This window comes from Anabrus simplex, chromosome 3, assembly GCF_040414725.1.
Source record: "Anabrus simplex isolate iqAnaSimp1 chromosome 3, ASM4041472v1, whole genome shotgun sequence".
Lineage (NCBI taxonomy): Eukaryota > Metazoa > Arthropoda > Insecta > Orthoptera > Tettigoniidae > Anabrus > Anabrus simplex.
The window spans coordinates 292,549,294-292,562,576 of NC_090267.1; the positions used below are offsets into that span (position 1 = coordinate 292,549,294).

Sequence of the window (13,283 nt, forward strand, 5' to 3'; positions counted from 1 at the left end):
AAATGCAATATTTACACCTTGGACACTTTCATTTCACTCTGCTGTAAAATTTCCATTGCCAACTTTGGGTCCCTTTCCATGCAACAGGTCACATATATAAATGTGTACAAAATATCTGCAGAGACATATAGAGAACTTCATTCTAATGACTTGAAAACAAAAGTATTATGGTTAGGATATTAAGAAATGCACAAATTAGGCCGATGAAGATTAAAAAAATTGACATGCAAAGGCATGATTGCTGTTAAGTTATGTGATTGCAAGACTTTTCCATGAAGCAATATGGATGTAGTGAGGGGGTGTAAAGCACAACAATGTTTTCTTCCCTGTTGTTGATTGCTGTAGTTTAGATCCTAATGAAGAAGAGTTAGAACAGCATATTTCCGTGAGGACAAACTGGTTGTAAATATAAAATACAATGTATTTATTTTTCCAAGATGTGATATTTTAATTTTTTGTTTTTTACAATTTGCTTTATGTTGCACCAACATAGGTCTTATGGAAACGATGTGATAGGAAAGGCCTAGGAGTAGGAAGGAAGCAGCTGTGGCCTTAATTAAGGTACAGCCCCAGCATTTGCCTGGTGTGAAAATGGGAAACACCGAGCTCGATAGCTGCAGTTGCTTAAGTGCGGTCAGTATCTAGTATTCGGGAGATAGTGAGTTCAAACCCCACTGTCGGCAGCCCTGAAGATGGTTTTCCATGGTTTCCCATTTTCACACCAGGCAAATGTTGGGGTTGTACCTTAATTAAGGCCACGGCTGTTTCCTTCCCACTCCTAGCCCTTTCCTGTTCCATCGTCACAATAAGACATACCTGTGTCGGTGCAACGTAAAGCCAATAGAAAAAAAAAAAAAAAAAAAAGAGGAAACCATGGAAAACCATTTTCAGGGCTGCCAACAGTGGGGTTCAAATCCATTGTCTCCCAGATGCAAGCTTACAGCTACATATCCCTAACCGCACGGCCAACTCGCCCGGTAGATGTGATATTTCATTATATGTTATCTCTCATTCAAACATGATCCACTGAGATACACTTGACTAGCTACAGTACAGAATGATGTTATAAGCCTACAGAAAATATTGAAGGTTTTGCTTCTTGACACTGGTGAAATAAACAAAGGAGATGCCACTCCAATTTCAATTCTTTAAATGACAAGATGTTAAAAAGTAATTAGGACTATATTAATGCTTAATTTACTCGCTGTAGAACCTTAAATTTGAAACAGCAGGACAATAGGCAGGTGTTTTCTTTTGGGTAGACGTTTGCAGTCACATTTCGATGGAAGTTAAGGTTTCACCTACTATACCGCAGGTGAAAATGAAAATCTGCAGGCTGTTTCCAGTCATTCGACTAGAACAGGACTGGAATGAATGAAGCCCCCATCTAGCGGCGAGGATAGGAATTGTGTCGGCTGCCGAAGCCTGTCACACTCCTCTGGGGCAACAATTAATGAATGACAGATGAAATGAAATTATATGGTAGTGTGTTGCTGGAATGAAATACGACAAGGAAAACCGGAGTACCTGGAGAAAAATCTGTCCCGCCTCCGCTTTGTCCAGCACATGGGAGTGACCGGGATTTGAACCATGGAACCCAGAGGTGAGAGGCCGGCGCACTGCAGCCTGAGCCATGAAGGCTCGGTATATACCCTATTTCATAAAAGTTACAATTTTACAGGTGACAGTTCAAAAGTTTTATGAAAAAGACTTTTGTAAACTAGTAAGCTTTTATGAAACAAAATTATCAATACGTAAATGTTGGCTTTTACTGCTTAGTTTTATGTAATAACACCCGATTCCATCCATCGCTATTTCTTGATGTATGTAGTAACTTTTTCATCTACCTGTCAGCAGAGGCCAGTGCAAGATATAGCTTCCAACCAAGTTGCAGTCTCATTTTACAGCTCAGACAGTAAAGAAGCTGCTGAGATATGGGTGGCGCTGAGTAAGCAGAGCAAGGCCAGTGCTTGTAGATGTTATGAAAGATACTACTGATAGGGCTGGTTCTGCTGCAGCAGAACTTTATCGCCCAGTGAGGACAGCAATGACAAACTACTTCAATCCTCATCATGCCTTGTAAGGCTCATTATGGCACTGCCACTGGCCTTTGCAGTTTCTCCTACAAGTGCATAACCTTTGGTGGTGCTAGATGAGGAACCAACCAGCCTCCACAATAAAGACTTAACATACAGACAACACCTGGCCATTTGTGTAACACAATCAATGACCAATATTGCTCTTAACAGCCATCTAGGGATCTCAATTTCTACCACAGAAGTGAAACTTTTCACTTTAAAAATCAAAGTTGTTTGGTTACAATTCGAACCACGGCCACCTAGGCGAGAAGTCCAATGAAGATAGCCTACTAGTTCGCTGTCTTACACTTTTCAACATCTTCAATTGCAAGGAATACAGTCTGCGCTTAAACAGAATCAGATTCCTAGTACATTACACAGAAACAGGTAGAAGCTGAACTCTACTGGTAGTTATTATTTTGCCAGTATTCTACATCGTACAGTGAATGTCCACATCTCAATCTACATAAGAGATCAATTCTATCTGAGCTGGGCTGAGTGGTGCAGACAGTTGAGGCACTGACCTTCCGACCCCAAATTTGCAGGTTAGATCCTCGCTCAGTCCGGTGGTATCTGAAGGTGCTCAAATACGTCAGCCTTGTGTCTGTACATTTACTGGCATTTGAAATATCACCCACAGAACAAAATTCCAGCACGTTGGCGCCTCCAAAAACTGTCAAAACAAGTAGTCAGTGGAACGTAAAAATAGTAACCTTATTATTTTATTATTAATCCTATCTGACCACAAGACTACCTTGACATGGCCTGTTGTATAGTAGGTGAAACACCAACACTCATAAAAATACGACCACAGTCTAACAGCACAAAACACAACACGTATCTATCAGATGCTGGCTATGAAAACCTACATAATCATTTGCTACAGCTATCTGATGCTGAAACTCATCCAGTTTTGTACTTATCACCAAATGGCAAGATGCACAGCAAAGTGACATCTAATGAGTCCCATGTATTAGTAATATTCAAGCAAAATAAAATGTAAAAATATTCTTAATTTCTGTTTAAAAATAAGCTAAAATGTAATGCCATAAAAAATTATCCTGATTTTTATAAACATTAAATCTAAGCCCTAGCTGGTCTATTATTTTTGTCAAGGTGATAAAAAATAAAATAAAAAGATTCACTGATCAACCAAAAGCCAGACAATTTACAGCAACAAGAAGCTAAAACCAATCAACTCTCTGACAATTACAGTAAGCAGAACGGTGTGTTTATAACCACTGTCTTACAAGTCACAACTGTCAATTTACAGAACAAAGCGTGAAGGTTATGTCTAATGTGAGTATTACGAAAACTGAAGTGTAAGTACCAATAAAATGTCTTAATAATCTGCATAAACAACAGAAAAGATGACAAAGACAGTCTTTTGGAAGTAATACTGTAAACATAGATAAATTGAAACTAAAACAGTATCAATGGAATTTTATAGTTCCCTAATGAAAATGAGCTGCTAATTATTACTTTCCTGACAAGAATTTTTCATCTATCAATGTGCATGCTTAAAAACATGTTAGGCTTTAGTTCTTCAAAGCAAAATTCAGAAAGAAGTCAAGGCCAAAACAAACTCAAGGAATATTATTTCCCCAAAATATCATCCTGTTGTCACTGAACTATACAATTCACTTTACTGAGAAACAATCATTTACATCATGATATAATTATTCCAGCTATCAATGATGTCACTCACATAAGTTGGAATCATCAAACATGTCATAAGGAACTTGGTTGGCTGCATCTGCAAATGTAGGTCATCATTTGGAATCTAGAACAAAATACAACACAGCTGGTAGATATTCAATATATCAAAATCTTGCCAACCTTGACGCGAAATCAAGGTTATAGTCTCTATGTCACTCACAAAATTGTCCACAAATATATATAAATAACATGCATCTTTCTTTTATTTTTCTACGTAGGAAGTTAACTCGCACAAATGTCAAATGCAGATCTTAGGACTGTATTTCATACTCTCCAAGCACGGTAAAGCAAGTTTACCATTATGAAATTTACAAATATCAACAAAACAAACTGACAGAAAACTCACATTACATTGCAAGGGATCTTTAAAGGCAGCTGTTTCCCTTTAAATTTGCTCTTCTCGAAATCTATTTATCTCTACACGTGAGCTACCACAGATTTCCGCCAACATAAAATGCCACTTAAGACTCGACATACCGTAAAACACACTCCTGTGATTGTGCATTATCTGCTAATTATACTTGTCGATAGTGCGCGTATTCCTGACAACGCAATAATTTGCAATTCGCAGATTAATATTTGAAGTGCGCAATATCTTCTCACAGACAATGCATGTGGTAGACATATTTTGAATGATGAATCATGGGTAAAATTGAGCGCGAACGACAACATTTATCAAGGCCTTTGGTGCTGATACTTATCGGTCAACAGGTGGCACTAGTTGTGAAATGATAATCAGCTGACTGATAGGTACCGTATGTTTCTCCGGGAAAAGATGCGAAATTACGCAAAAGAACAACAGGCTGATTAAAAGCAAACGCACCATTGTAAATGTATTTATAATGTTAGCAATCGATCGATACTTATGTGCAAACGTGATTGTTGTTGGTCGTTCACAAACAGGTTCAGCGCACCCCTTCATGTCATTCTGTCCTGTTTGTTGCTCAAGGTATTGGTAACTTTAAAAGCAAGATGCAGAGGGGGTCTCGGCCCCATAAGGACGAGCTGACAGTCGTAGTGAAAGGTCGTACGTGCCTCTCGCTGCGCTCTCTCTCTCTCCTTGCCAGGCGCTCAGTACTTCTCAAGTGCTAACCAGGTAACTGTACTTATTAGTACGACTTCGGAAGAGCATTTGTCTGAACTGAGCACTTCTCAGTGCTCGCTCTTTCTCTTTCTCTTTCAGAGTTTATTACAGGAGGACCAGGATGACTACGGCGGACGACGACGAGATGGACTGGGACGCCTACAGGGACGGGTGCGACCCCCCTGACGGCTTCGAGTTCCGAGAGAGCTCCGCCACCTCGGCGGACCCGGCTCTCCTCGTCTACTACCGGCCGGGGGCGGACCCAGCCAAGGAGCGGGACGGGGTCCTGAACTTCATGCGCCACCCCGTGTCCAAGGGGGCCAGGATCTCCCCTACGCAGGGCGTCGAGAGCTTCCTCCCCGGAGGCTTAATCATCAGGGACCCCAGGCAGGAGCGCCTGGACAATATCGCGAGAGATCTCTCTCAGATATACCAGGTCATCCAGCTACCAGGCAGAGACGACGCACCAGGGATTATTCGACGCCTACAAATGGAAGCCCAGTACCAGCACGACCGCCATCCAGACGGACAGGAGGGACCGATGGACGAGGAATAAGGTGGTTAATACCGACTTAGTCCTTCCGTCCACGCCGGAGACCAGCGACGCCACCACGGAGGTGGAGCACGCCGCCCCTTGGCGCCGCGACTGTGCGACCCAGGCTGAGCGGCTCGGGACTGCGAAGTGGACGCAGACCGCTCCTCCAAGGGCCACCTCCACGAAGTCGTCGCAGACCCAGGCCTACCAGGAAGGGCCTGTCACCCGGGCGCAATCCAGGAAGGCGCCCCTGATGGCGGATGGCAGCACAGCAGTGGAAAAGAACGCCCCATGGCATTCGGAGGCTGCTACCCAGGCCCAGCCTGCCATCTGCAGACCTCAATGTGCGCCCCCCAGGACCGGGAACGCAGTCGAGTGTTAGCACCGACGCCGCTGCCGCCAGCCAGGAGAAGGAAGAAGACGGCGACGCAGCGGAGCCATCAGCTACCCCGGGGTCACCAGGCCGGGAGTAGGGCCACCAGGACGAGGCCTCTTCCCCTGCCGAGAAGAAACCCCCAGGAAGAAGACGACGCCGGACCAGGAAGCAGAAGGCGACGCCGGCCCATCAGGAGAGGGCCGCCCAGCCGCAACCCAAGACTGCTCCCAGGACAGCAGTCAATCGAGGAGCCAATCAGGAGAGGACCTCAGCGGGTAGCGGCAGTCAGGTGAGAGTACAACGTCCCCCTCAGCAGCTCTTGCAGTGTTTCCGCTGTCTGAGGTGGGGCCACCGTCAAGTTAGCTGTGGACTCCAAGTGAAGTGCAACCGCTGTGGTGGTGATCACCACTACACGGCCTGCGCAACACTTAAGGAGGCGCCGGTGTGCGCCAACTGTGCGGGGGGCCACCGCAGTTGCCCTGTCTACAGGGCCATGGCGCGGGCAGAGAGGAAGGAGGCCCGGCGCCATGACCCACCCCCTTCCAGGAGGCCCCCGCTTCGGCGGGCTTGGCCTCATTCTCCGGGATCGGAGACTGGGTACGAGGTAGCCCAAGGAAGTGGAGCCGTGCGACAGGCCCTAGTGGTACTCGGCGCATGGCTCTGCAGCCGGCAAGGACCGCGCTAGCCACAGCAGTGCCCAGACGGACTGATCCCCAGGCGATGGAATGGTAAGGAATTGGTTTATGTTTTGTGTATGTTACCTGTTCCTAACTAACACAACCTCTGGTCTTTTTCCAGCCCACATCCTTGCATGTGCTATCAAAAGATGTGAGGTTTTACATGTAGGCTCTTTCTTCTTTCTGCCTATGTGGCAGATACTCCTTGTATCACTTCCCACTCCTCCCTGCTATCTCTTTCTTCTTCTTAGAAATAATAGCATATCGGAGGCCATGTAGATTGAGTCGTTGGTCACGCGGGGGAGCGGGCTTCGGCCCCCCCCCCCCCCTCCCCCAGGAAAAAAAAAGGTCTCGGCCCACAAGTGGCCACGGCTGGTCTGTGGTCTAAAAGCTCTGCACTCTGACGGGCCAATCGAGCACGGCTCTACCATGGCTCTACGCCTCTGCATTCGGGAGACGGAACAGGGCTAAACCTCATGGCTCGCCCCAACCGTCGGCTGTCCTGAGAATGGTTTTCCGTGGTTTTCCATTCTTCTGCACTAAGGCGAATGCCGGGACAGTTCTTAGTATAGGCCACTGCCGCCAACCCCCTCACCTCCGAGCATCTTGTTCACAGTAACAAATCTCCCAGCCTGAGAGACGGTGTCACTGCCTCTCCCCCTTCAGGGGAGGAATGAAAACATTTTAGTAGTAGTAGTAGTAAAAGCAAGACCAGTTTGTAGTCGGTCTTATTAAAAGTATTCAACGACCTCTGCATTCGGGAGGCAGTGGGTTGAACCCCACCGTCGGCTGCCTTGAGAATGGTTTTCTCACATTCAGGCAAATGCCAGCACACTAACATAGTTCAGTATATTTAAACAAAAAATAATTGACATCTTCGCAGTCCACAACACAAGTAGTGGGATGTTTTTCTTCTATTTGTGCTATGTGTCCAGTGTCAATTCCAACACCATATGTGGTCACAACAGTTTATCACTGTTTGAAAAGGTGGACTAAGTGATTGACAAGAGGTGTCACCTCAGGACTTTGTGAGACTGCCCTATCCACTCGGCCGGGTTTAGCAAACCCCAGGGATCCTGGGCTCGCTCAAACGTTAACCGAGGGTCTCCCCCTTCTAGTCTTGTGAGACAAAGACTCATCACAGCACCATATTCAGTACTGCCACTACCACCTCAACTACCAAAACCACCACCACTACCAACATTTCATCATCATCCAGTGCTTTGACGATCACCACTCCAGCACACAGTCGAGGGGTAGCATGCCTCAGCACAGAATTCATCGCTCCGCCGCCGTCATCATGCCACATCTTAACAGAGCCAGCCTCACAAAGAACTACCAGGATCGCCGTGAAATGCTCCATCTCAAATCCAACAGATGATGACACCGCCTGGAGGCGCCTTTTGGAAGCCGCCGCAACATCAGGATCATCTACGCCGTCAACCACCACCCCGATGGACACTCCTATTCTCCCGAGCCTGCCGACCAATTATTAACCTCCGCACTCTTCAGAAAACTCCCAAAGGAACACACACCTTTCTCCTGCACAAACCTTCAACAGAATTCCGCTAACCAAGAAACATCTTCATCAAGCTCGTCAGATTCAACATTCAATGCCGCGAGATAGCTGACATCCGTCCAACTTCTAATGGTGTAATCATTAAAATCAACAAGGAGGATGCTGCACGCCAGCTCACCCACACCATCGGAGCTGCCCAGTTAGGATCAGCATCACCTTATCCACTTCCACCACTAAAACCCCTCTACCACCCCCACATCACGGCCTGTTCAGTTGTGTTATCCGGGTAATGGATCCGGACATCACAGAAAAAACACCATCGTTTATGAGCTGAATGTGGAGGGCATCCCCGTCCGGAAAGCCTTCTGCATCAAAAACTCATCAGGACCCATCTTCATGGTGAGGATCCTACTCCCCATCACTGAGGATATGGATAGAGTCATTGCAAGTGGGGTTTCCATCTTTTGCCACTATCACAGGGCAGAACCTTCCTGCGTCCCAGCTCCCCAACTTATCCATTGTAAAGGTGCCTAGTTTATAACCAGCACCCAACAGCACACTGCACACCGAACATCCGGAATGCGGACATTATTCAGAACCACATCCTACATCCTGTTGCCCCAATGTTCAATGACCACCCAAGTGCAACACCTGTGGTTACTCCCACCCCACATACTCCCGTCAATGCAAGGCCCGTCCCATCCCATCTGAAAACCACCTTGAATTAATTGCTCCCATCCGTACTGTAAATACCCCCCACCCAAACAACTCTCTCACTCTTCCCCCCTCCTATCCTTGAAGACATCATTTGATTCATCAGTATCTCCCTCTTTAACATTCATCTATTCCATTGCCCCATGGCTCTTGCCCAACTGCAAGCCGCAGCCAACTAAACCCTTAATATGCACTTTCAAACCTCCCACTCCAGCCTCAAACCTATTTCCACTTCACCTCCCTTGAGACCCTAGTTTGATCATGGATAGAGTCCCCTCCTGATCCTGGTCTCCTAAGCCCATCTATATCCTCTTCCTTAACATCCAGTCCTTTCACTCCAAATGCCTCCATCTTCAAGTCCTCGCAGCCCAACATCCCTTCCATGTCCTTCTCCTCAATGAAACTGTGCTCCAGCCTCATCAGTTCATACATCTCCACGGCTTCAATCTACACTGCTCGGACTACCCCCATTACATTGACCGAGGTGGTCCCGCACTAGCTTCATGCATGTCACTCCCAGTCTGCATCGACGCACCCCCTCGGGCTTCGGCCACAATGCAAGAGGCAAGCGGAGCATTGCATTGTGTGGCGGCATAGATGAAACTCAAGCCTGCGTTAGCAAATGCATGTGGCCATAGTGGCAGTGGCACGTCATTTTGGAGGGGAAGTTGGTTCAAGGACAACGCTACCCGCCGTTAGCCGCTCACACCTGTTTGAGATATCATCTGCGCTGCTCGCAATGACTGTTAGTGAATCAACAAGAGAGGAGATGAAAGCGCTAATTTCTGAAGTTCAAACCCGAACTTTCCTATGGAACGACAGAGAGAAGAACTTCCAAAACCTAATAGTGAAAAGGGAAGCCTGGAAAGAGATTGGAGCGTTTTAGTCCTAAATACAACTCTCAACACAACCTGGTCCTAGACACAGGTCTCAACACAAATAGATAACATCTCAGCGGTCTAAGGGACTTTCAACACACACTCTGCATCCCGCCCACTCACAACATCTATCAAAAGTTTGATTGTTCCCTTTCGACCAGCTCGCTTGTATCAGCACTTTCCAACATCAATAAGCTACGCTAATTGCACCTTTATTTCTCTATCAACACTCTACAATGATGGAAGATGGCCCTATTGAGTTCGTGACAACTTTAATTACGTTGTTGTTGTTGTTTAAAATTTCATTCTTGAACTCTTCTCGAAAGACTACGTCAAATGCTAATACTTCAACCATATACATAGATGAGCATGTCAAACAAATTGTTATTTTCTCAAACCCAGGACTCTAACCAGATTATTTTATAATTTTAATGTTATTATTTATATATTTTAATAATATTGCCAACTGATATCTTAGTTGGAATGTGTTTTCTTTTAATAATACTGAAAAAGTGAACAGCTTTTAACATGATGTAATATTGCCACCATATGTCATTATATTATGTATATTGGATACAATCAATCTTTAATCATAGCTATTGCTATAATTTTGTTAATTCACCACATTACCATAATTTTATATTTCAATTCTATAATGACCGCTTATCCAATTTTAAGTGTATAGATGTATAATCTTAGTAACTTATAAGTTAACTTTAAATCAGGTGCCTGATTTCATATTGAGGAGATACAATGGCTGTTGATGCCTACAAAGAGAGACAAAACATGTCCCATTTAATCTAATATCATCATCATCATCATCATCATCATCATCATCGACCAACTCCAGTTTCCCAGATGTAGTATACCAGCCCCTTCCATTTTGTTCTGTCCATGAACCATTCTTCGTTCACAATCCGCTCCCAATCCTGACCTCTCTCCTCTACATCCTTCTTCACTAAGTCTGTCCATTTTTCTCTAGGTCTGCCCACTGGTCTCTTTCCCCTGATTTCTCTTTCATACTCCTTTCTTGCAGGCCTGTTGGCATTCATTCTTTTCACATGACCAAACCACTTCAGTCTTGCCTTTTGGATCTTCTGGAGTAAGGGGTCTTCTAGTCCTACGTCTTCTCTGACTTTTTCATTCCTGATTTTATCCCTCCTCGTCTTCTGGATCATTGTGCGTAGGAACCTCATTTCTGCTACTTGGAGTTTCGAGTTGTTCTTTCTTGTTAATGTAGCGGTTTCCAGGCTGTATGTGAGGATAGGGGTGTAGTATAATTTATATTGTACCATCTTGGTTTTGAGTGATACTTGTTTATCCCATAGTAGCTGTCTTACTTGGAGGTAAAAATGTACTGTATTGCTTTGCTGATTTGACTGTTTACTTCATATTTAGCTAAGTTATCCTTGGACATTATACTACTCAAGTACTTCTGTGACACTGTCCAGCTTAGTGCCATTTAGCATGATTTCTGGCTGATTGTCACCCTTCTGTACCTTCAATACCACCGTTTTAGCTTTGTTGATGTTTAATCCATATCTCTCAAACTCCTGACTCCACCCCTGCAGTCTCTCTTCTACATCTTTCTCTGAGTTACCCCAAATTACTACATCTTCTGCAAATGCAGATGCTTTTAAGTCATATTGCCTGTTTTCTTTTAGCGCCTTTGATATGGTATCCATTACAATGATAAATAATAGGGGCGACAAAGCACTACCTCGTTGTACTCCCCTTTTTGTCTCAAACCAGTCTGACAGTCCAGAACCGACTTGTACACAGCTTCTGGTTTTCTCGTAAAGCACCTTAACTTTTGAAATTAGACTGTCGCGAACTTCAGGCTTTCTCAGGCACTCCCAAATAAGCTCCCTTGGTATGCTGTGATAGGCCGTTTTGATGTCAAGGAACAGTAGATATAAAGGCTTCTCTTTTTCCCAATGCTTTTCCATCAGCATCCTGACAGCAAATATCTGTTGTTGATCTTCCAGGCCTAAAGCTATATTGTTCCTCTTCTAAAAGTGGTTCTACAATTTCTTGTAGTCTATTCTCTATAATTGTTTCAAGAATTTTTAGTCCATGAGAGAGTAGAGTGATGCCACCATAGTTGGTACAATTCCGTCTGCTGCCTTTCTTGAATATAGGTACAATTATACCTTTCTTGCAATCTTCTGGGATAGTATTTTTCTGCCATACTACATTTAGGAGTCTATATAGCCATTGGATTGCTGGGGTTTCTCCTACTCTTAACTCATCTATTCCTGCAGCTTTCCCTTTCTTCATACTTCTAAGGCTCTTCTCTATCTCCAGCCATGTGATTGGTGGCTCCATATTTTTACTGGGCTCTTCACTTTTTCCAGATTCTTCTCTGTTTTGAATTACATTTGATGCCCCTCCATTCAGGAGCTTGTCAAAGAAGGTCTTGAATTCTCTCCTGATTCCATCTTCTTCTCGTACTACTGATCCACTGTCCTGCTGTATTACCTTGATGTCTTCTAGGTTATTTCACTTTTTTAAATTACTCTGTGAAGAAGTTTCTTGTTTCCTCTGCTGTCCTCTTCCAACTTTTCCACAAACTCATTCCATTTCTTCTCTTTCTCTTCTCTTACTATCCTCTTAGCTGTAAGTTTTTTTGCCCTGTAGAGTTCCTGTAGTTTAGTTATTTCTTGGCCACCTGGATCTTGTGCATCTCTTAGAACTAAATGATTGAATAGGTGGATAAACAATAAACAATTAATTATTTAGTAAGTATCCTACTGCCGTATCATCCTTGCCACATCTACACAGTAACCACTTACTTCCTCCCTCCCAATTCGGCTTCCCTCCTGGCCTGTCCATCTCTGATCAACTCCTTCATCCTGTCCAAATCACATCCAATAACTTCAATCACGCCCATCCCACCCTTCTAATCACATTTGATTTCCACTTAGCATTTGATTCCATCTTTGATTTTATGTTCGATCCGAGGTTTGTTTGATTGTTGAAAGCGATGTTTGAAAGTATGGGAAGAATACTTCCAAAATCTATATGAAGTACAAAATGAAACAAATGAACCCAAGGAAATAGATGAAGATAACATAAATATCACCATTACAGTGGAAGGGACGAATAAACGATCAGATGAAATAGGAAGAGAAGATCTACAAATGTCGGATGTAGAAAAAGCTGTATTAGAAATTAAAAATATCAAAGCTCCTGGAATAGATGACATCACAGTAGAAATGATTAAAGCTGCAGGACCTATGTGAATGCAGTGGCTGTATAGAATAATTAAGATACTTTGGACTGACGGAGAGATTCCTGATGATTGGACAAGGGCAATTATTGTACCTATTTTTAAAAAGGGTAATAAGGCACTTTGTGAGAACTACAGAGGAATAGCATTACTGTGTCATTGCATGAAGATTTATGAAAAAATAATCTTACAAAAATCAAGAAGATAGATTCACAATTAAAAGAAGAATAACAAGGATTTAGACCTGGAAGATCAACTATTGATGCCATATTTACAGCTAGACAAGTAGTAGAAAAGAAATGGGAATTTGGAAAAGACATCACAGTTGCATTCATAAATATACAAAAGGCTTATGACATAGTCAGAAGGGCAGAGATATGGCAAGGGCTGAATTGAACGGAATTGTCAATTGAAATGTAATTCAGAATTAGAAACATGTATAACAAATGTCTAAACTGTGTTGTAATAGAT

General features: G+C 43.9%; 1 protein-coding gene across 2 annotated transcripts in view; it reads right to left on the bottom strand.

Annotated features, from left to right (window-relative positions):
• Positions 1–4,409, bottom strand: part of LOC136866279 (uncharacterized) — a 156,769-nt gene extending 152,360 nt beyond the window's left edge. The window contains exons 1-2 of one of the 2 annotated variants that reach the window (XM_067143102.2): positions 4,275–4,409; positions 3,787–3,861 (exon numbers count right to left, since the gene is read on the bottom strand). In XM_067143102.2, coding sequence (XP_066999203.2) covers positions 3,787–3,808 — 22 coding nt within the window. In that variant the 5' untranslated portion in view covers positions 3,809–3,861; positions 4,275–4,409. Of the gene's footprint in view, positions 1–3,786; positions 3,862–4,143 lie in introns of both variants that reach the window. The other variant, XM_067143101.2, reaches the window with a different exon arrangement.
• Positions 4,410–13,283: the final 8,874 nt, after the last annotated feature.